At 38.2% G+C, this 23,928-nt stretch overlaps 1 protein-coding gene across 1 annotated transcript in view; it reads right to left on the bottom strand.

Annotated features, from left to right (window-relative positions):
* LOC114650457 (NADP-dependent malic enzyme, mitochondrial-like) overlaps positions 1 to 14,422 on the bottom strand; it is a 150,947-nt gene extending 136,525 nt beyond the window's left edge. The window contains exons 1-2 of the mRNA XM_028800102.2: positions 14,255 to 14,422; positions 13,643 to 13,851 (exon numbers count right to left, since the gene is read on the bottom strand). Coding sequence (XP_028655935.2) covers positions 13,643 to 13,846 — 204 coding nt within the window. The 5' untranslated portion in view covers positions 13,847 to 13,851; positions 14,255 to 14,422. The remainder of the gene's footprint in view (positions 1 to 13,642; positions 13,852 to 14,254) is intronic.
* Positions 14,423 to 23,928: the final 9,506 nt, after the last annotated feature.

Genomic DNA, 23,928 nt, shown 5'->3' with positions numbered 1-23,928 from the left:
GAAGGAAAGATGAATGGCACTAAATACTGAGCAATTCTTGAGGAAAACCCATTTCAACCTGCCAGAGATTTGAGATTGGGACAAAAGTTCACCTTCCAGCAGGAAAATGACTCTAAACATAATATTAAAGATACAATGGACTGGTTTAAAGGGAAACATTTAAAAGCCTTGGAATGGCCTAGTGGCCTAGTCAAATCCCAGACCTCAATCCAATTGAGAATATGTGGCATGACTTGATGATTTGCTGTATACCAATGGAACCCATGTAAGGAGTTTGACCAGTTTTGCCTTGAGGAATGGGCAAAAATCCCTTTGGCTAGATGTGCTAAGCTAATAAAGACATTCCCCAAGAAACTTGCAGCTGTAATTGCAGCAAAAGGTGGCTCTACAAAGTATTGACTTTGGGGGGTGAATACCTATGCACACTCATGATTTCCTTTGTCTTAACTATTGTTTGTGTCACAATAACAAATATTTTGCACCTTCAAGGTGTAAAGCATGGTGTGCAAATCAAATGGTGCTAACCCACCAAAATCCATTTTAATTCCAGATTGTAACATCAAAACAGGACAAACACTGAGGGAGATGAATACTTTTTCCAGGCACTGTAAATATCACTTATTTTGATAAATAAGTATATAAAATACTGTACAAGTCATAGCAATATATCCATAAATAAGTGAAATTAATTTACTAAATACATATGAGTTTATAAAGTTTACACATTTATCAAACAATGTTTAAACATTAATGTTTAAATTCAACCATTATAAAAAAAATGGAGCAATGAATTTCTTTGATAGTAAGTCCTCATCATTCCTGCACATAATACCACCCTCACAGTTTACAACAAAAGCAGCAAATGTATTATAAAAGAGTACTTTGCATGAATATGGGTTGCCTGTGTTATCAAAGTGGGATAAAACCATGTTTTGATTATAATTAATCTTAACTTATTATATCTATCATGATGAATTAGTTTTTTGTTTAAAAACAAATATACATATTTACATACAAGCAAAGCACATTGAATGTGACGAGGATGGATAGGATTAGAAATGAGTACATTAGAGGGTCAGCTCAAGTTGGAATATTCCACTACATAATGCCTGGGAATGAAACCCAGAACTCTGCAGCTGTGAGGCAACAGAGATAACCACTGCAACCCTGTACAACTATTGTTTAACCGTAAACAAAGTATGTATTTGTAATACTACTTGTATCTTCATGAAAGACTCTTGGAAAAAAAAATATTACAGCAAAAATCCATATGCCAGATGACACATGCTAATATTCAAAAATATGGATATCAGAAAAAGGAAAATCATTAGGCAGTAGATAATGTAATTGACTTGAGGGACCCTGGCTCCTATGATCATAAACTGAATTTAGTGAATTTAAAAAATTATGGATGGATGAAAAAATAAAAACATGCACATAAACATTCTTGTTCATCTATTTTTAATACCTGATTAGGCGTACAGGAACAACAAGTGGGATTTTGGAGAATTCTGATATTTTGCCCATCTTGATCCTACTCACATTTGATGTGAAAAATCGTCTCTAGTGTGATAATGATAACCAATTGATCTGCAACCTTAATAGGTTTATTGGGTCATTATTGTCATGTGTATAGAGCACAGTGAAATTCTTACTTGCATGTGCTCATTAACATGTAACACTTCTGCAGTCTCTGGCACCATGATTAGTCAGAATAACAAGCAGACAAGACTGATGCACTTTTATTTGGGTGTCAAAAACTACAAGTGATTTTAAAGTACATATTCTTTTACAGGCCAGACATCAGTCCAGTGCTAGTCCTTATTGTCTTTAGAATGTTGACAGTAAGTTTTTTCTTTCCCTCCGCACACACAATCGTGGCACAAGTATACAGTTGGCCAAGCCAAAGAGATTCAGTTGTTAACGAGGAAAAATCATGTAGCTGTTGTTGAATTTAACAATATAGAGAAATGTAAAGGAATAGCACAGGTTTAACATAAAGTATAGTTTGTTATTTTTTTTCCATTCAATAACTTTTCAATCAGTTTATCAAAGAGTCATTTTATTCTGTATAAGGGGAGAGACCTTAGCATTATAGTAAGTAATACTTTTGTAATGTTAAAGTTTCATGCATTTATAACTGATTCATTCATCTCTTTATTTAGAACCCCTCTTAATAAAATCACACAGTGGTGGAGAGCCTAGTAATATCTATAAAATATAGTAATATAAGTGCAAAGCAGGAACATATCTAGACAGGGGAGACGGTACATTGTAGATAATCTTCATGTACACACCCAGACTCATACTGCCAGTGCTGCCGTTGTTTCCTCTGAAATCACTGCAATAAAACGTGTCAAAGTTCCCTGTAACCATACAACCACTTTCATCATTATTCCAGTAAAGCTTTTCATAAAAAGTGTTTTATAAAACTGAATGTGCTGAACCCAATATCTGTAAATCACAGATAAACGTTTCTTGAATACAGAATATTTTATGACACAGATAAGTTATGTATTTGCAGAGGTAACTGCACGCAACAGGCTCATTACTAACAACAGAGTGTGTAGCTTAGAGTTTGTCATTTATTTCAATGTTTAAAACCTGTCTATGCAATTGTATGAAATAATGGTAAACAATCGGACCAAAAACTGTAGTCATTGAAAATGTTTCTGAATTACAATAAGCATCCTTTCTGACCATGAACTGGGTCTGAGATTATCAAGATTGTAAACTTCCATAGAGTTAAACTGATCCCATTGATCACTGCACATTAGCTTTGGAAATGACTGCTAAATCGTTAATCCGATCTTTTCTCTGGGTAGTCCAGTTTTCTCTTGTATCCCAAAGATGTATATTTTAGGTTAACTGGCATCTTTAAATCAGCAGCCATGTACTGGTGAGTGTGGGCTTATATACAAGTGTGTACTGAGATTAACTGGTTGGTTCAGGCTTTGAGCCCAGTCCTACTGGGATAGCCTCTGGTCTGCAATTAAGCAGGTTCATATTTGGATGAGTATTCCATCTAACTTGATAGAATCAACATTGCATGACTTTGAAATCAGACGGCATTACCAGTTAAAACAGTCCATGAGACAATAACATGCTACATTCATGAAACATAACATTAGCACATTAGAACAATCTAGACAAGAACGGGCCATTCAGCCGAATAAAGCTCACCAGTCCAATCCACTTAATTCTTCTAAAAAAAACATCAAGTCTAGTTTTGAAAGTTCCTAAGGACTTACTGTCTACCAAGCTACTTGGCAGCTTATTCCAAGTGTCTATGGTTCTGTGTGTAAAGAAAAACTTCCAACTTGTAGCCTGGAGACCAAAACTGTGCACAGTACTCCAGATGAGGCCTCACCAGTGCATTATAAAGCTTGAGCATAACCTCCTTGGACTTGTACTCCACACATCATGCTATATAACCTAACATTCTATTTGCCTTCTTAATGGCTTCTAAACACTGTCTGAAAGTTGATAGCATAGAGTCTACTATGACTCCTAAATCCTTCTCATAAGGTGTACTCTCGATTTCCAGACTTCCCATTGAGAATTCAAACCTAACATTTTTACTTCCTATGTGTAATACTTTACATTTACTGACATAAATTTCATGTGCCACAAATCTGCCAAAGCCTATATGCTGTCCAAGTCAGGGGTGCGGAAATCCAACGCCCGACTCGTCCAACACAGGTAAATTGACCGTCGGACAAGTGTGTTTTTCTGTTTCAGTTGTACGCGGTCAAGTGCAATTTTCTAGAGAAAAATATATGTGCTGTGCAGGGCACATTTTACCACTACTTTCACATTTTAAACATTTGGGTATGTACTTTGTGCGGAAACCGTCTACTTAGGCATGTTCTTCATGTCTCAAATTGGTCTTCAATATTGTTTACAAAATGACGGCTGATTTTTCAAAGGGGAAGCACTCTTACGGTCTTACATAAGTATTTTACCCTAATACATACACGCTTGGAGATGCGGTCATTTTTTTCATGCCGACATTACGATGTAATCTGATGATTTTTCATTATAATCAATAACTTTTATATATTACCAGTAACGGCGTACTGCACGATAACATGCAGTGAATAAATACACTTGACTTGAGTATTCCTAGTTTCATCCTCTTTCTCTGCATGTTTAGCATTCATTTGCTCAGAGGTTGATGCGCTTGCTGCTTCCTGAGCAGCTCTTCTTTTCTCCACTGTAGCGGCCCGCTGCTTCTCTTCTTTCGTTGGCATTTTTTCACGTTAAAACTGATTAAGTTAGTTTTTGTGTTGCAATTACTTAGTACGTTTTCTTTCATTTTTCACTTAAACTGGCACTTAAGTCTTCAATCTGCCTCAAGAATGATTAGCGAAGGTGGTGGGGAATGAGAACGGCTCCCATACGCATGCGCCGCCCTGCTGCGCACTGCCGAGAGTTGATTCAACAATAAAATAAAATAAAAATAAAGAGTAATACAAATCATCACCCCGAAAACGGATAGTAGACATCACGTAGTATACTGTATGTGTACCAAATTTCAAGTCAAAAGGTGAAATGGTTTGCGAGCTACAGGTGATTTAAAATCCTGGACAGACAAATGAACAGCCACGGTAGCGTATTATAGAAGAAGATTGATAAAATTCATTGTTTCTACATAAAAATGCAGTCATTTTACTTACAATACAATTGTTTTCACCACATAACAAAGCTTGTTAGGCAGTTAATCTTTCCTGAAATTTGCAATTTTGTGTAGGTTGTGATATATTGAGGAGTTAAGAAATTTATTGCGTGACAACATCAATTTTGATGAGCTGTCAATAGATCGTGTTTGATTAGCGAATATTTCATATAAAACAAGTTGGTTTCGCGCTGTCAGTTTATTAAAAATAAAGAAGAAAACATTCTAACGGTTTCCAAAGGTTATGAAATATCTATAAAAATCTTCACTGTAACTGTAGTATGTGAAACAGAACTAGTGTAGCTATAATGAAGGCATTGTTTATTACTGTATTGAGTTAAAATGATAAGGGAATCTTTTATAAAATGTTCTAGAGCAAGATGGCAAAATACTGCTCCCTGAAAGAACTTTTTTCAGTTTTAAAATGGAAGGCAGTTTTGGTATCAATAAAAGAGATCAGAAAAAATAAACTATTTTTCACTTTTGTTATTTGTTTATGGACAAGTGAGTTTAACTGGCGGACAAGTGGATTTTCTAAGTTTACTTGTCCGTGGACAAGTAGAAAAAATTTTGATTTCCACACCCCTGCAAGTCTTTCTGTAATGATTTAACGGATTCCAAATTATCTGCCAATCCACCTATTTTGGTATCATCTGCAAACCTAACCAGCTTGTTACTTATATTCCTATCTAAATCATTTATATATATTGAAAATAGCAGCGGACCTAGCACTGACGCCTGTGTAAAACCACTTTTAACATCAGCCAATTCTGATTTGGTTCCTTGCACTATCAACCTTTGCTTCCTGTGTCTGAACCAGTTCTGCTCCCATTTATAAACATCACCTGTACTCCCACTTCTTTTAGTTTGATGTCCAACCTCTCATGTCACACCTTATCAAAGGTGTTCTGAAAGTCAAGATACAAAGTATCATATGCTCCAACTTTGATCATATCCTTTTGTTGCTTCCTCATAGAATTCCAACATGTTAGTAAAACATGACCTCCCACTTCTGAACCCATGCTGACTGTTCAGAAAAACTCCTGTACTTGCCATGTGCTGAATAATCGTATACTTAATAATTCCTTCCATTAATTTTCCTGTGATGCATGTTAAGCTTACTGGCCAATAGTTGCTTGGATCTACCCGGTCACCCTTTTTATACAGCAGGATAATATTTGCCATTTTCCAGTCCTTCGGAATCTCCCCAGTGCACAATGGCTTCCTAAAAATATGCGTCAAGGGTTTATACATGTTCTCGCTAGCCTCCTTAAGAACTTGAGGGTAAATATTATCTGGTCCTGGTGATTTGTTTGATTTCAGCCTATTTAATCTGAGCAGCACTTCTCCCTCTACAATTCCTAAATCATGCAGGACCTCCTCAGTAGACCCATTTACCACTGGGAGGATATCCACTTCCTCACTTGTGAGTTAAGAGCATCCACTATTTCACTGTCTGTATTTTTTCATTCCCCTTTACTATTTCTGATGCACTTCACCTCCTCCTTGACTGTTCTTTTACTACTAAAATACTGAAAGAATCTCTTAGGGTCATCTTTTGCCTTATCTGATATATTCCTCTCCCACTGGCTTTTAGCCTCTCTAATATCTTTCTTTATGGTTGCCCTCATGTTCTCATAAGCTGTAAAATTCACTTTGGAGTTATTAGTCTTGTATGAATTATAGAGTTGTTTTTTTCCTTTGCAGCTTCTTTTTTAATTCTTTATTAACCCACTGCGGAGTTTTTTTGTAATTTCTCATTTATTCCAAATTTAGGTATGTATCTGTTCTGCATTACATGTAAAACATTTTTAAACCTGTTCCATTGCTCCTCAACTGTCTTAAAAGTTTATCCCAGTCCATCATCCTTAGACTTTGCCGCATCTGCTCAACATTTGCCCTACCAAAGATAAACTTAACAATTTTAGTCTTCACATCTGCACTCTTACAAAACACTGAGAACTGTATTATATTATATTATGATCATTTGACCCTAGTGTTTCAATCACCTCTACCCCCTCAATTCTGTCCGGATTATTACAAAATACTAAATCCAGATAAGCTTCACACCACATTGGTGCTTTAATATACTGTACTGAAAAAGGCAAAGGATGGCAAAAGGCAAAGGTTTTAACACCTTTAACACCTTTTATTAAATTAACCCATTTCCAGGTTTTTTTCAAACATTTTTACCACCATCTTTTTACCACATTATACTTTACTGTTGTGCCTTTACATTGAGTTTAACACAGAATATGCAATGTGACTATACAGTAACTGTTTTAGTAAGCCTAATTCTGTAAAAAGATAAGAAAATTAAAAAAAACTGTTTTTTTGTAATATCCATAATACAGTAATCCCTCCTCCATCGCGGGGGTTGCGTTCCAGAGCCACCCGCGAAATAAGAAAATCCGCGAAGTAGAAACCATATGTTTATATGGTTATTTTTATATTGTCATGCTTGGGTCACAGATTTGCGCAGAAACACAGGAGGTTGTAGAGAGACAGGAACGTTACTCAAACACTGCAAACAAACATTTGTCTCTTTTTCAATAGTTTAAACTGTGCTCCATGACAAGACGGAGATGACAGTTCAGTCTCACAATTAAAAGAATGCAAACATATCTTCCTCTTCAAAGGAGCAAACAAATCAATAGCGCTATTTGGCTTTTAAGTATGCGAAGCACCACGGCACAAAGCTGTTGAAGGGGGCAGCTCACACCCCCTCCGTCAGGAGCAGAGAGAGAGATAGAGAGAGGGACAGATAAAAAAATCAATACGTGCCCTTCGTGCTTTTAAGTATGCGAAGCACCGTTCAGCATGTCGTTTCAGGAAGCAGCTGCAGCTGCACAAAAGATAGCAACGTGAAGATAATATTTCAGCATTTTTAGACGAGCGTCCGTATCGTCTAGGTGTGTGAACAGCCCTTCTGCTCCCACCCCCCTACGTCAGCGCAAGAGAGAGAGAGAGAAAGTAAGTTGGGTAGCTTCTCAGCCATCTGCCAATAGCATCCCTTGTATGAAATCAACTGGGCAAACCAACTGAGGAAGCATGTACCAGAAATTAAAAGACCCATTGTCCGCAGAAACCCGCGAAGCAGCGAAAAATCCGCGATATATATTTAAATATGCTTACATATAAAATCCGCGATGGAGTGAAGCCGCGAAAGGCGAAGCGCGATATAGCGAGGGATTACTGTAGTTTAATATTAATATTGGCAGTTAAGCATGTTAGGAATCTAGTTAGATAACTAAAATTATTTTGTCCTCTTAAGAATTACAATACTTACTAACACTTTGAATTTTATTTTGTAAGGTGTCTCCTGATTCACCGATACAAGAAAACCTCACATATTATACACCGTTGGATTCATCTAGATATGTAACTATGAAAAACCATCAAGCCTTCTGGGGTTTCACCCTATTTTATGACCTCTAGTCCCTAAAACCCTCATTTTTAGGCCCTTTTGACCATATTTTGTGCAGGATATTACACCCCTATGATAAGAGTAAACCAAAAGGTGTCTTCAACAAAAATGATCAGAAGGGCTTGAAGTTGAGCATGCTACATCAAGTAACCCTAGGGATTCACTCTGGGCTTATTGGCCTTCTTATATGTATGGTTATTTGTATTTTTTTGTATCTGGCCTAAAGACATATTCAAATGAAGGGTGCTAAGTTGGCTTAACTATTTAGAACCAAAATATGCTTGTAACCCAAAAAAGGCTTACAACTAATTAGTTATTTTTCAATGATTTCATTTAATAGGCTGATATTGCATTATGGCACTCCTTTGAGGGATCAAGGTTGAATATTGTGACTTTATCAAATTTATATTATGTAAGGTTTTGGTTTTAAAACATACCTACTGATTTTTATGAAAACAAATTCAATGAACTTGAAGTTAATAATGAATTGGAGTTGAGCAGCTAGAAAAATTGCAAACTATATCTATTATATAAAAAAATCCCGGGATGAGACGTGACTTTTTCAGAGAGATATTTTAGCGTTCCACGAGACGAGACTTTGTGCCAAGAGATTTAACCATACCCGGGGCTGGAAATAAAAGACAAAGAGTAGATGACAAAGCAGAACGCTGTAAAGAATTCAGAAATATTGGCATGATACACATGCAGAGATATGAAAGTACTAAAATTCAAAAGTCTCAAAAAAAATTATAGTAAAGATCGCATTAGCGCAAACAAACGGAAATTATTACTCTGTGAAATAACGAAACAGCAAAAAGACATTAATATATTGTTTGGATTTAAACTTTAAGTCGGAGACTTGTAGATCATCTAATTCGCGCTGCCATCAGGGAAAAGTAGTGTTTCTTCCCAATGAAGAGGCATATACACGAGAATTAAAAGATTTGTTGTTTGTTGAAAGTGAAATCCACATACACAAGTGGCAGAGATGCGAAGTGGCTGGCGCACAGCGCAGGCCGGGGGGTTAGCGGGTGAAGCAAGCAGGGGGCGAAGCCCCCAAGTTGACAACAAAATAAAGATGAGTTATAATGCAAATAAAAATATATATTGAAATGTTTTAGATGATGTTTTTCAAAGGTTTTGCAAAAGAGCTGTTATATCCAAAAACTGGACTTATATTTAACACTTAATTTGAATAACCCTTTATACTTTATTGAAAAATTAGGCTTTTTGTAGTCACATCATACAATAATAAAAACATTCTTCTGCTTTAAGCAAACTTAGATGTGTAGGTCGCAAAAATGAATTTAGTCATAGGCTGGGATGGACAAAGTGCACAATTAAATTTACAGTATATATTAACATATATAACATATATATAATATGGCACCAACAAATAAAAGAGTATGCAATGCATCATAATTATTGCTTAAACAAATGGAGTTTGATACATGGACTTTGTACTGAACAAAATGCTGACACTTGAAAACATTTAATTCATGGCACAGACATATTGTCATAATGGTACAAAGACGCCTAGAAGAAAGTTAATGTATAGAGAAAATGCTGTCGCTATACTGCTGACATTAGTGTAATGTTTTAAAAATGAAATATTTGAAATAAGACAAAAATAATGTTTTGTGGATTTAAATAGCTGAAAATTGTGAATAACAATAACTACAAAGTGATTTCTGTCAGTCAGGAAATGATTACAGCAATGAAATTAAAAATACAGTTATATGATGACAGAGAGAGAGATAGCGCTGTAAGACAAGGGGACAAAATGGCCACAATGCAACTGCTGGGAATTAGTGGATCAATGGTCTAGAACAGTGGTTCCCAAAGTTGACTGGGCTCCGACCCACCTAACAAAAACTGCCAAATTCGGGACCCACCTCTTAGCCGTCTTAAAAAGGGGGCATAAAATATTGGTAACGCTCAGATTCCCTAGTAGCGAGTCGCGGAACTACTTAATGGTGTCTTATTTGTTCGGGCTGTTTATTTTGTTTAAAGTATTTTTTTCATTTGACATTAATTTGTTATCATCACAGACAACATATATTGTACTTTAGCTCACAAACAGTCACTATGGAAATTTAAGCGTCACCAATATGAATGAAGGACTTTTCAAATAAGAAAAAAAAACAACTTTAAGTTACAATTTTTTATTACTTAAATACCTACAAGGACTGTTATTTCAATGAGAAGGGTGTATTTGTTTCCTATTTTTTGTCATTACAGCTTTAGCATCAACTTCAATTTTAGTTACTTTTAATCGCAGTGAGTTTGATACGTCCAATTTATTTCGGTAGTTTTAATGCTGATCATAGCCGAAAATCCGGCCTCACATAGATATGAGGTACTGAAGGGGAGGAGGACTTTTATAGCTTCATCAAACAGGCAAGGATATTTCCCAGCAACTGAGAGCCAGAATTTCGTTAACTGCTTGCGATTGAAACTATTTTTCAGTGACGTATCTTCTGATAAATCAGAGTTCTTCACTTGCTTTTGTTGACATACTACTTGGTAGGCGGTCTTGAAATGGGTTACAAATCCAATTCAACGAGTCGAGCTTTTTCATCTCTTCCCCGAAATAGGCATCAAAGTTATTTTTTAACAATGATAAATGAGTGGAAATTGCAGACAGTACGTTCGTCTTTGGCTGCACTTGGTTTTCTATAATAAAAGTTTCAAGAGTTTCAAAACAATCATACTTGCCATCCTCAATACAACTTCTCCACAACATAAGCTTTTTCATAAACGCCCGAATTCTATCGTGGACTGCAAAAATGTCTGATTCGTTTGAACCTTGCAAATACAAATTGAGTTCGTTTAATTTCGAAAAAATATCTGCCAAGTATGTGAGCTTGAGAATGAATTCTTTGTCCAGTAGAGATTCAATATATTCAGTTTTTCCTTCCAAGTAAATTGTAACTTCATTGCGTAAATCCACTAATCGTGTCAGTACTTTCCCCTGGATAACCAACGTACCTCCGTATGCAGAAGAAGAGATGTATGAAGACTACCCATTTCTTCACACAGCTTTTGAAATAAACGTGCTTGTAAGGGTTTTGTTTTAATATAATTTACAATTTTCACAGCTGTATTTAGTACTGTTTTGAAATCATTAGGTAATGCTTTTGAAACCAGTGCTTCTCTGTGAAGGCTACAGTGTGTCCACAAAGCACAGGGGCTTTGTTTAAGAACTCTTGTAACGACACTGCTATTTTTCCCGCACATAGCCCGCGCACCGTCAGTGCATATACCGAAACAGTTCTTCCACTGTAAACCTTTCTCTTTTATATAGGAATTAATTACATTGAAAATTTCCTCGGCCGTTCCACGACTAATTGGCTTGCAGAACAAGATATCTTCATGCGCGTCGTTTTGCCATATATAACGCACAAAAACAAGTAGTTGAGATAGGCCTTGCACATCAGTAGACTCATCTAGTTGTAGCGTATAATATTTACTACAAACTACCCTCCGGATTAATTCGTCCTCTGCCCATTCAGCCATTTCGTCGATTCGTCGTGCAACAGTATTATTGGACAGTGGTATGCGCTCGATTTCCTTTACTTCTTTTTCTCCAAACATCGCTCCAACAGCATCTTTAATCGATGGTAACACTAAATCTTCGCCAATGGTATGAGGCTTTCCTGCTCTGGCGATCCTTAAGCTAATGAGGTACGAGGCATATACAGCATTTTCATTACTATTAATGAAATGTGAAACAATATTTTTTGAAGATTTCATATCCAACAATTTTCTTTGAAAAAAATCTGGCTTATTCGTAAAATGGGAATGCTTCGTTTCTATATGACGCGTCAACTTACTTGGGCGCATACTTTCGTTCGCTAATATTTCGTAGCAAATCACGCATTGAGGACGCGGATCTATCGTATCATGATTCCAAGTGAATCCTAGTTTTAGATATTCAGGGTCATATTTTCTTACAACTTTCCGTCGTTTCGATTCATGCGAACTCGTTGAGGGAGCTTGGAAGTCAGCCTCAGTGCCACTTTTGTCATTTATAAGAACATCTTCTGTCTTTTCATCACAATCAACCGGCGGCGGCGATGTAGTTTTTGCTATCCGTTTCAACCACTTTTCCATTACTATATTCAAACGTTGATAATTGTTTTTAAAAAGATTATAAGGGCGTACGCTAACGAACACAACACAAGGCGATAAAGAATGTCACAAAAACAAAAGACGTCCGGCTGTTAGCCCGATCGGTCGGAATATCGTCTTATGTTTCAGGGCCCACTCAATATTCGCTCGCGACCCACCAGTGGGTCGCGACCCATAGTTTGGGAAATGCTGGTCTAGAAGGAGACAAGGAAATTGATACACAAAACAACACTAAAAGACTTTATTAAATAATAAATAATGAGTTGTCATAATTAGCACATTTTTCAGTTGTGTTATGTACTTAAAACATGTTTTTGCTTTTCTTTCTTCATGGTGGTCTAGGCCTTTTGTTTCTAAAGGCTATATGAAACCATAAACATTCACACTTTATCACATCACTACTTGGATGCAATAAATGCAACAGGAAACACATGACTATTTAAGAAATACTTGAAATCCAAATGTCACACTTTATTATTGAGATGGAAATATGTTGGAATGTAGTAATGTTAAAGCTTATATCCACTGACATAATCAACAATAAGAGGTGACATTCTGTATTTAGCATTATATTTATCTTTCCTCTCAAATCAGTGCTGCTTGACTATACAGCTGAAATTAAAATCTGACAGTGGGCCCAGTATAAGTGAACATCACTGTGTTTGTGAGGGTGCCCTGTAATGTAATGGCACTTCACTCGTGGTTGTTTCCTGCCTTGCACCCAACGCTGCTTTCTGCAACACTGAATTGTAATAAGCGGGTTCATTAAATGGAGGCATGTCCCAGATCTTATGGAAAAAACTCTATTTCCTTTGGATAAAGTTGCAGTATGTTCATACTTACTATTACTATCATTAGTATTATTATACTAAAAGACTGTTTTGGGGCAGTGAAGAGGCTGTTCTCACAGATCAAAGCAAAAATAGGGTCAGTCATACTATTTTAGGCATAGGCATGAATACCATTTCCATCACTTCACAATATTGTAAATGGTTATACATTTCATGAGAGTGTAGATTGCTGCAACATTACCCACCGTCCAGCACTTTACAATATATCAGTTAAATGCCTATAATCAAAGATGGTTTATATCATTGATAAGAAAAGCTTATCATTGTATACTGCATAAAAGAAACTAATACTGATAAGTACTGATTTATGTGTGAAATTCTACAGATTATTTTGATTGTTGGATTAACCTCAAAAGGTCAAATGACACAGACACAAACACCTCCAACATTTTCATATCTGATTTATCATGCTCACATTCATCGCCTGTGGCAAAGTTGGCTCTTTTATTCAAATTACTTTTATAGTATAAAACCTGTCAGCCAGTATAAAAGAAATATAGACCAAAGTTATTTTTTAATGTGTATAGTATATAATCATAATAATAACTTCACCTTATTGAGGTGTGGATTTCTGGTAATGTCATATCCTCTTTTCTTGGTGAATCCTCGATTACTGTTGGAGGGACCCATGCCAGAACTGCATAACCTGACAGGTCCCACAGTTGGAACGGCTACATTACTAGAAAGCATTTTCATCACACTGTTGCCCGCTGTCCTGTACAAGGTGACCATTCTTGGATTGTGCAAAGTATTCATTGTGCCTGAAATAGAGAAAAAAAAGTTTAATTCCACACTCATTTCCCCTAAAATGATCAAACAACTTTTCTATGCCGTGACTGTTAATGTGTACAAAAATGATAAGATTTTATGACCTGGCAAGTTGGCAAGTTGTGCCAAATCAGCGATGAGGCTTTCTTAGGCCTATCATAAAGTAAAGTAAGTACCAGATGTATAATATTAATACAAATAGCTGCTTGGCACAAAAATACCACATTCGGCAAATAAACGGGAGCTACTTTAAAACGAAAATCACTTTTATGCCCATCCCGCAAGGACTGTGCACTTTCAGCAGGCAAAGCGAGAAATGCCTTTGTTTATCAAATAGTACAATAGCTTTAATAAGGGGAAAACTACCTTCCGACGTTAAACATGCACTACACGTACCTGGAGGATGGATCAATAGTAACAGGTTGTGAGTCACGCGGCGTGAGGTGCTTTTGGATGAATTCTGAAATATCCAAGATGTAGCAGTACTCAAACACTACAACTACAGCATATATGCGGTGCACAATATACGGCGCGGGGGGTTTTGACATTGACGCGTCTAGTTCCTTATCCACGCCTCTACACCCGCCTCCTGTGCTGAGCAGCCAACCAAATGACGAGTCTGGAAGGCACGGCTGACGCCTGCGCTGACCTCACTGTCACCATCTGTCTTCGATGTGCTAGAATTGGTGAAGCGGGCAGATGAGTGGCAGGGAAGTTTCTTATGTAGACTACGACACTGAAAATAACTATTAGAATACAGGCAAAAGAAAAAGTAACATTAATAATCAGGTCTTGTTTTTATTTTGACAGAAAATACAGGGCCTTTCTAATTAATAGTGGCTTTATAAAGGTCCACAGGCACGTGCTGTGTTTTCGCCTGCTAGCTTTAGACAGTGCTCTCAGCCCAGTTAGAAAAAAATGTGCATTTCCGTTACTAGATAAGTGGGGTGTTCTGTATTTACAAGTGCACGGTGAATGCTCATGAAGAATTTCATGCTCATAATGATGTTCAGCCCTCTTCTGTAAATGTGTTCTGCAGCGGATTGGTAATTTACTTTCAACAGCTTAATATACCGGGAGAAGTTAATAATAGTAGCTTTATTTCTTATTATGGAATAGTTTATATACTGTATGAAGCAGTGGTATATGGACAGAATTAGACATGGGAGCTGCCTATTGCTTTATTTTTGCATTTACATTGCAAAGAAGGCAGTATGGATAAAAGTATTTCAACAGCACTTTACTACATTGTTATAAGGCTTAATATCTTAATACATTGTTGTAACTATCCATCCATCCATCCATTGTCCAACCTGCTGAATCCGAACACAGGGTCACGGGGGTCTGCCGGAGCCAATCCCAGCCAACACAGGGCACAAGGCAGGAAACAATCCAGGGCAGGGTGCCAACCCACCGCAGGACACACACAAACACACCAAGCACACACTAGGGCCAATTTAGAATCGCCAATCCACCTAACCTGCATGTCTTTGGCATGTGAGAGGAAACCGGAGCGCCCGGAGGAAACCCACGCAGACACGGGGAGAACATGCAAACTCCACACATGGAGGACCCGGGAATCGAACCCAGGTCCCCAGATCTCCCAACTGCGAGGCAGCAGTGCTACCCACTGCGCCACCGTGCCGCCACTTGTTGTAACTACTGTAGGCAAAATAGTCCAATTTATTATTGTAAGAGCTCTGACTCTTGAATCAGTTGGAAAAGGCAGAAACAGCTCCATGTGTGGAGTTTTCATGCTCTCTCAGTGTCTGCCTGAATTTCCTCCGGATGCTCCAGTTTCCTCCCACTTGCAAATTAGGTGGCTGGACAATGCTAAATTGGCCGTAGTGTGTGTGTCTGTAATTGTGTTCACCCTGCAAAGAACTGACGCCCTGTCCAGAAATTGCACCTGCCTTGCATCTGATTCTTGCTGGAATAGGCTCCAGCTTCCCAGTGACACAGCTGAGGATAACCATGTTTAGAAAATGGATGGATGAGTCAGCAATAGGCAGGAGTATGAGCTGGCATTCCATTATTCAAATCAGCAGCTTCAATGCCAGCCACAGGGGATCAACACATTCTGGTTTATCATGGTGCTGGTCGGATAAGTAAGGATTTAACTGTACTCCACACACGTGGCAATACTACTTCTACCACCACTACCACTACTACTATTCTCCTACTAGGGCAACAGAGAACTGTGATGGTTAGCACGACTGCTTCAAGGTCCTGAGCTCAGTTTTCACCCATCTGGAGTATATGGTTTGCACATACTCACTAGAACACCATAATGTTCTTTGATGTCTTAGCACTTCCGGAAGTGCATGTTGTTGGTGAATGGGTTCAGAGTGGGCTACCAGATTTTGTAAGGGTACAACACCTACCTAGAAGCAATGAGATACCTGTACCTAAGATCTTGACCTTAGGAATTTTGTACAGTGACATGAATATTTCTTTGCATTTATTTTTGTTAAACTGGTGGAACATGGGCTACTAAAAATGATAATGATGTTGTACAGTATATTTGTATTGATTTTTATGTTTTTGATTGAGCTTCACCAAAATCAAATTCTATTAAACTGACTTTGTTATGGCAAAAAGTGTATACCATATTGGGTTGTATGTTAAAAACTATTTGCCACCCAGGCAAACTATTTTTAAGCCTTGTTATCTATATAATTATTTATTTGATCATATAAACACTATATAACATTAGAACAAACACAAATAAACAACACAATAAAAAGTATCATTGATGTCTTGTGTTTTTAAAACAAGTCAGTAATTTTGTGTGAACCCCTTTATTTTTCAAAACATAAGTAATTTGCTTTAGTAGACTGCCTTTGCTAAATTCTTCCAAGCTTTTTGACTTACTTCCCATAAGTTATCATTTTACTGTGCTTGCTTTTTGTTATTTTTCCTGACCATGTAAATCCACACCATTTCATTTATGTTGGGGTCAGGTCTCTGGTGTGGCCGGACTAATACTGTTAAATCTTCAGATCTCAAAATGGGTATTAATTGTGCTTGTATTGTGTTGGCATTGTTATTGTGCTGAAAGATGATGTTTTTACCAATAAGAAATGTTCCTTGAAGTACAGCACGTTGAATACATTTCTCAACATTCCTCCTTCTATCAATTTTGATGAGATCCCTTATTACATTAGCTGAAATGTTGCCACCATTGTTTACAGAAGGCTGCAATCGGACATCAGTGTAATTCTCACCAACTCTTCTTCAGAAAATAAGGTACTAATTAGCTAAAAAAGGTGAAGAATTATACAACCTTGACTTACTTCTTTTAGATAATTCAGTCCAATTATACAAAATATCTGGGGCCTCATGTATAAACAGTGCGTACACACAGAAATGTTGCGTACGAACGTTTCCACGCTCAAATCGCGATGTATAAAACCTAAACTTGGTGTAAAGCCACGCACATTTCCACGGTACCTCATACCCTGGCGTACGCAATTTCTCCGCCCGGTTTTGCAGACTGGCGGCACCCAGCGTCAAAGCAGTGCTACTGTTCCTGTGTGGTCACCCTTTTCTTTCTTAGACCCACATTCCTGACACGGCTTTATAAATACACTGAAACTAACTGCATATTGTTTATTAGTGTAATGCATCTGATTGTAATTAACCTGCAGCAATATAATGGTCAAGGGAATAGCAATAGTATTCCAAATACCATAGCTGCTTTATCGTTGTTATTCTCAATGCATCTTCTCCTTCTTTCAGCTGCTCCCGTTAAGGGTTGCCACAGCAGATCATCTTTTTCCATATTACTCTCACTGCACCACTCGGAGTATTTATATCACTGTATCTGAGTGGGGAATCACAGCAGCAGCTCATTGGAAAGAGAATTATCGGTATACAGCATGAAGCAGACGCTGCCTCAGCCATGGCAAAACGTTTCAGAGACTTTTCTGTAAAGACTTCGCGGTTTAGAAAAAGTTTCATCCCAAGAACTATAAACGCACTCAATCAGTCCATCAAGTGCTCCTTGTAGAACTGTTTGTACTTACAGTATAAGTACAATTACCCCACTGTAAACTTGCACTACAGTTATAATATTGCACAACCTGCGCCACTTTATAAAGTGTGTATTTACATATGATGACGATATCATTTTTAAGATGAAATGCAGCAAAATATGTTGATTATATTATACAGATAAAACTTTAACTTCATTTAAGTAATCTGTATTGTTAATAATTAGACATGTGAGGACACGGTGCCGCAGTGCTAGCTAGTTCAGGGATTGTTCCTGCATTGCGTTGTATTCTTGCTCGTGCTGATGCGACACTGGAAGGATAGACGGATAGAATAATTAAACATGTACTATGAAGATATTTCAATGTTCCTTAAAAGTTTTGAAGAATCAGCGTTCTAAACTTACAAATGGCTTCATGTCTATTACAGAGCTGATTGTATGGCGATTGGGTATTTGGAGAAAGAAAAGTAAGGACAGGAATTGGAGGTTAGTACGTTTGAAAGAGACAGTACTTCAGTAATAAATTATTTCATCGAAGATCGCGCATGGCGCAGCAAGCCTCTTGCGTGAGACATGAACAAGCACTGCGCCATCATGTTCCCATGTTTAATAACATGCTTTCATTCCTATCATCATGAAAAAGATATCACGTATACATCTCAGTATTTTAATTATTCAGACAGCTGTAATATCACAAATGTAATGGATTATGTGTCCTGTCGGAGAAAGAGAAAGCCCGTTTAAGAAGCAGGTAGTGATTCACACACACAGAGCACATAGAAGATCAAATACAGAACAAAGCATTTAAAGTGCTACTTTAGTTACAATGGGATTTGAGAAACTAGTAAAATAAACGATTTTAAGATGAAGTTTATGATGCTCTACTTTAATGACAAAATAAACTATGTGATTAAAGTGGAAATTTCGAGATTAAAGTTGACATTTCGTGCTTTTTTCCCACCGTGTGCCTATTTTTTTGTCTGTACCCTAATAAGCTTTCATATGACACTCAGACGGTGGGCTACAACTCGCCTTTTCACGGCGACTTTGATATGTGATTTCTTTTTTATTTCGGGCACTGTGCGATTTTGTGAACTTGAGCTTTCGAGTTTCTCTGACAATATGTCACTCGATCAACTTCCTTTTGTTGATTATACCACTGTTAAAACCAACAAATAGTACGTTTTTCCTTTGCCTCCACTTGGTATTCGCTGAAATTCTTATATTTTCCCCGGTGCTTTTCCCATTGTCTTTTCACAGAAGGCTATTTATATTGATTTGCATATTCAAAGAGGCGTAATTCTGGGAGGAGTTGGGGCGGGACAGAAGGCGCGTGCACGTGCGTTACTTTTCACGCTGATTGGGATTTATGTAGCGGAAGAACATGAAAGTTTGCGTACGTACAGATTCCTGCATCTGGATTTTTCTGTGCGTACGCACATTCCCGCTTTTGTGCTTACGCCATGTTATAGTGTGAGTTCTACGCACGGCGTTATACATGAGGCCCCTGGAAACATTTTGAATCAAACTGACATTTTTGCAGAAGCAATGAATTATTTTAAGATACTCATATTTAACTTAAATATCTGACATGCAAATCTCCTGATTTATTCAGCATGAACTGCTAGAATTAGATAAAATTCCCATGACTGGTAACACACGTTGCATCAATTGTGGCATGAAATCATTGAAGTACCAAATGGTACTCTGCTTCCCAAGATATGGAGTGTACTAAGGCAGGTCTGTGAAGTCCTAGGATGTCCCACACCTGCCGTTGCTATGTCAGAGACAGATCCATTGACATGTCTAGGGAAGGTGTTGCTGCCACTTCCTATAGTTTTCTGCACTTTCCTGGTTATTAAGATAAAGGGTCCTCTGTAGCTATTGAGATGAAAATCTTTTAAAATGAAATGAAACTTTCTTTTGTGCTGATAATACATGAAGTTCTGATGTTCTGCATTTATACCTAAAAACTTACAGAAACATCTCATTTTACAAGTCTACTTTCCCCTTGTAAGATACTCATATCCCACTTAATTCTGTTATACGATTATCCATGTGGGTGTAATCACAGTTTGTTCATTGTTAGCATTTGGTAGGAAATTACAGTTTAGTTTTGCAATTAGAAACCCATAAACACTGACCTGTTGTAATTTTTTTAGAAATCCATTGACATGTTTGTTTACAGCATACTTTATGCTGTAAATAACTGTGTTTAACCCAACTCCTAATTTCCCACAAATCTATTCTTTTTCTGGCCCCTTTATCCACATTGTGTTTTAAGGAGACCAACCCCATTCTACCAATCATTAGTGCAAGTTAGTAGCCAGCCCCGTTACCAGTCATTCACATACAGTACACAGTTATGTTCATGCTTGATGTAAATTTCGCACTGCCAACTTCACTTATGGTGTGTCTTTGGATTATTCATGGAAAGTGTAGTCTCCTGTGTTAACTCCAACTGAATTCTCATTGAATAAGACACTATGTGCAATCCTGAATTTTGCACCAGTGTGTACCACTCAGTTTCCTCCCACAGTCCAAAGACATGCAGGTTAGGTGGATTGGCGATTCTAAATTGGCCATAGTGTGTGCTTGGTGTGTGGGTGTGTTTGTGTGACCCCCGTGACCCTGTGTTCGGATTCAGCGGGTTGGAAAATGGATGGATGGATGGATGTGTACCACTCACTCAAAATTAGCAATAAGCTATTTGATAAGACCAAATTATGTGAGTTGTGAATCTATGCAAACAGTAACAGACTTGTGCCCACATTTATAAAGTGTCTCAAAATTACTCCTAAGAATTGCACTAAAAGTCTGACTAAGATAAAAAAAATTTCCTAAAACCAGAGCAGGTCATGAGAACTACTTATGAAATGTCCTACAGCTACTCCCAGTGAGGAGTAGGATTTCACGCTTGAGACTGAATTACATCATGATTTTCAGTCACCCTGAGCCGCAAAATGGAAATCATGATGACATTTTATAGTTACTTTGGAAACTGTGATGACACTTTGTAGTTTTCTGATCATAACGTTAAGGTTTCACCACAATAATAATAATAATATTCAAGTTAGTGGGAGAAGAACAAGAAGGAAAACATAAGTTACAATATTGCACTAAGCTGTGCATAGTTGTTGCTACTTCACAAAAACACCAAGAATAACACTGTAACAAGCATGAAGATGGAAAGACCAAGACACCCACTGAATGAGAGAAAAGGCCAATAACAGGTGCGTTTATTTAACAATGGATGACCCATAGCCATACTTTCAGAAGAATCATCTCGATAAGATGGTTGGACATATAGTAATAATTTCACTGTTCTTTGTCTCCGCAACACTACTACTACTACTACGACTACTACTACTTTATTGAACACCACCTCAAGGCGTTTACATGTTACAAATGTTCTACAGATGAAGCACAGACATGTTAAGCAACTTATAAAGTGAGCCAGAAACAACATCCTTGTGCTTTAGCGTCCAATTCTTTTCCAAATTTCTACACTTATAGATCAGAGCTTCTCAATCCTGTCCACAAACAGCTTCAGTGGCACTAGAATTCAAATGTAGTCAATCCCATATTCACATAGTATTTTCATTTCTAACTAGTGTACCACCATGCTACCCTTAATCCAACATATTTTAAAATGTTTGGTAAAATATTTCAGGCTTTCAGGATTCAATATGTGTAAATTCATCATTCATAACTATACAGCAGCTTAGGGAACCACTAAACTGCAAAAGAGATGAGTAGGCCTTCAAAAAACACGAGACTTACAAGTAGTTTACTGAGTCTGACCCCAAAATAGTCCTCATCAAAGGCAGCCAGGCTTTAAACTTGACAGACAGGCTTTGAAGCTTTCTCAGGCTCAAAATGGCGCTCATACTTTTAAAAGTTCAAAATACTCAGAAATACATAGAAATGCCCATCAAGGGAGAGGGAAAGTGCAATAAAAGAAAACAAATTTCCTTATATATATTAAAGCATTTACTGAATAATCAAAAATAAAAAAATTTTTTTAAAAAAGTTAGAAAAGGTAGAAGAAGTATGCCTAAAATGGCTAAATCATAATTTGGTATTCAAATCTAAAGACAAAGCAAAAATAATCACAAACCAGAACATCGTACAAGTACTTACAAAACATGCTCTGATGGCGAGAACAGTTTTCTAATATATAAAGGCAGAGCAAACTCTTTATATATATCCATCCATCCATCCATCCATTCATCCATCCATCCATCCTTTTCCGCTTATCCGAGATTGGGTCGCGGGGGCAGCAGCTTGAGCAGAGATGCCCAGACTTCCCTCTCCCTGGCCACTTCTTCCAGCTCTTCTGGGAGAATCCTGAGGCGTTCGAAGGCCAGCCGGGAGACATACTCCCACTAGCGTGTCCTGGGTCTTCCCCGGGGCCTCCTCCCAGTTAGACGTGCCCGGAACACCTCACCAGGGAGGCATCCTCATCAGATGCCCGAGCCACCTCATCTGACTTCCCTCGATGTGGATGAGCAGCGGCTCTACTCTGAGCCCCTCCCGGATGACTGAGCTTCTCACCCTATCTTTAAGGGAAAGCCCAGACACCCTGTGGAGGAAACTCATTTCAGCCGCTTGTATTCGCGATCTCGTTCTTTCGGTCACTAGCCATAATTCATGACCATAGGTGAGGGCAGGAGCGTAGATCGACTGGTAAATTGAGAGCTTTGCCTTACGGCTCAGCTCCTTTTTCACCATGACAGACTGATGCAGAGCCCTCATCACTGCGGACGCTGCACCAATTCGCCTGTCGATCTCACGCTCCATTCTTCTCTCACTTGTGAACAAGACCCCGAGATACTTGAACTCCTCCACTTGGGGCAGGATCTCGCTCCCAACCCTGAGAGGGCACTCCACCCTTTTCCGGCTGAGGACCATGGTCTCGGATTTGGAGGTGCTGATTCCCATCCCAGCCGCTTCACACTCAGCTGCGAACCGATCCAGAGAGAGCTGAAGATCACGGCCTGATGAAGCAAACAGGACAACATCATCTGCAAAAAGCAGTGACCAGCAGTGCTTTATATATATATATATATATATATATATATATACAGTGGAACCTCGAGATACGATCACCTCTGTATACGAGAAATTCAAAATATGAGGAAAGTATGAGCGAAAAATTCAGATCTAAATACGAGCATTGGCTCACGTAACGAGCCACGTGCCAGGCTTTGGGTATAGCTCGCGGCTTAGCAAGGGGGCGTGGTAGCTGTAGCGAGCCGCAGGGCGATCTGCGGTGTCTGCGTTTCTCACCTAAGTGCACAGGTGGGAAACTGCCCACATCCATGATTTGTCCTGTGGCTGATGGGCTGGGCAGGGTTGCCACCCGTCCTTTAAAATACGGAATCGTCCAGTATTTGAGAATGAAATTGCGCGTCCCGTTTTGAATCAATACGTATGCGTCCCTTATTTTTTTGTATTAAAAGTGGTAACCCTAGCAGTTGCCATGTCTTCCCCGCATATATAGAGAAGCGCGAGCCGGTTAAGGGGGAGAAGAAGTAAAAGAAAAGAGAGGAGAGGAGAGGAGAGAGAACGGAGGTTGCAGGAGGAGGCAGGAATCCGCAGCAGTAGGAAGTCGGTGCGAGAGAGCGAGCGAGTACAGGCGAGCCAAACAGCTGAAGCAGGACGGTGTAGAGAAGGTCAGCTGCATTAAGTGTCTCGCCTGTTGCAGAGCCCGCATGGGAGAAGCAGGTGAGATGCTAACAGAGAAGAAGCACCGGGGATTGTCATCTGTTTTTTGAAGACTGCTTCCTGTTGACGTTTTAACCTCGTGTTAAAGGATTGTTATTCTTATGTACTTTAAACCTTCACTTCACAACTGTTTTAAGGATTAAAGATTTATTGAATGCTCTACTGCACTTTGGACACCTGTTTTGATTCTTTTAATAATCAGTTATATTATTTACCAGTGTTATTTATTAAAGGTAGACTACAGTATATATAATTTATCAGTGTTATTTGTTAGGAAAATTGATTTTTATGTTAATATATTTGGGATGCGGAACGGATTAACTGGATTTCCATTATTTTCAAT

Source organism: Erpetoichthys calabaricus, chromosome 4 (genome assembly GCF_900747795.2).
Source record: "Erpetoichthys calabaricus chromosome 4, fErpCal1.3, whole genome shotgun sequence".
Taxonomy (NCBI): Eukaryota; Metazoa; Chordata; class Cladistia; order Polypteriformes; family Polypteridae; genus Erpetoichthys; species Erpetoichthys calabaricus.
Note: the sequence above shows the minus strand (reverse complement) of the source record. Positions and strands in the feature narration are given on the sequence as shown.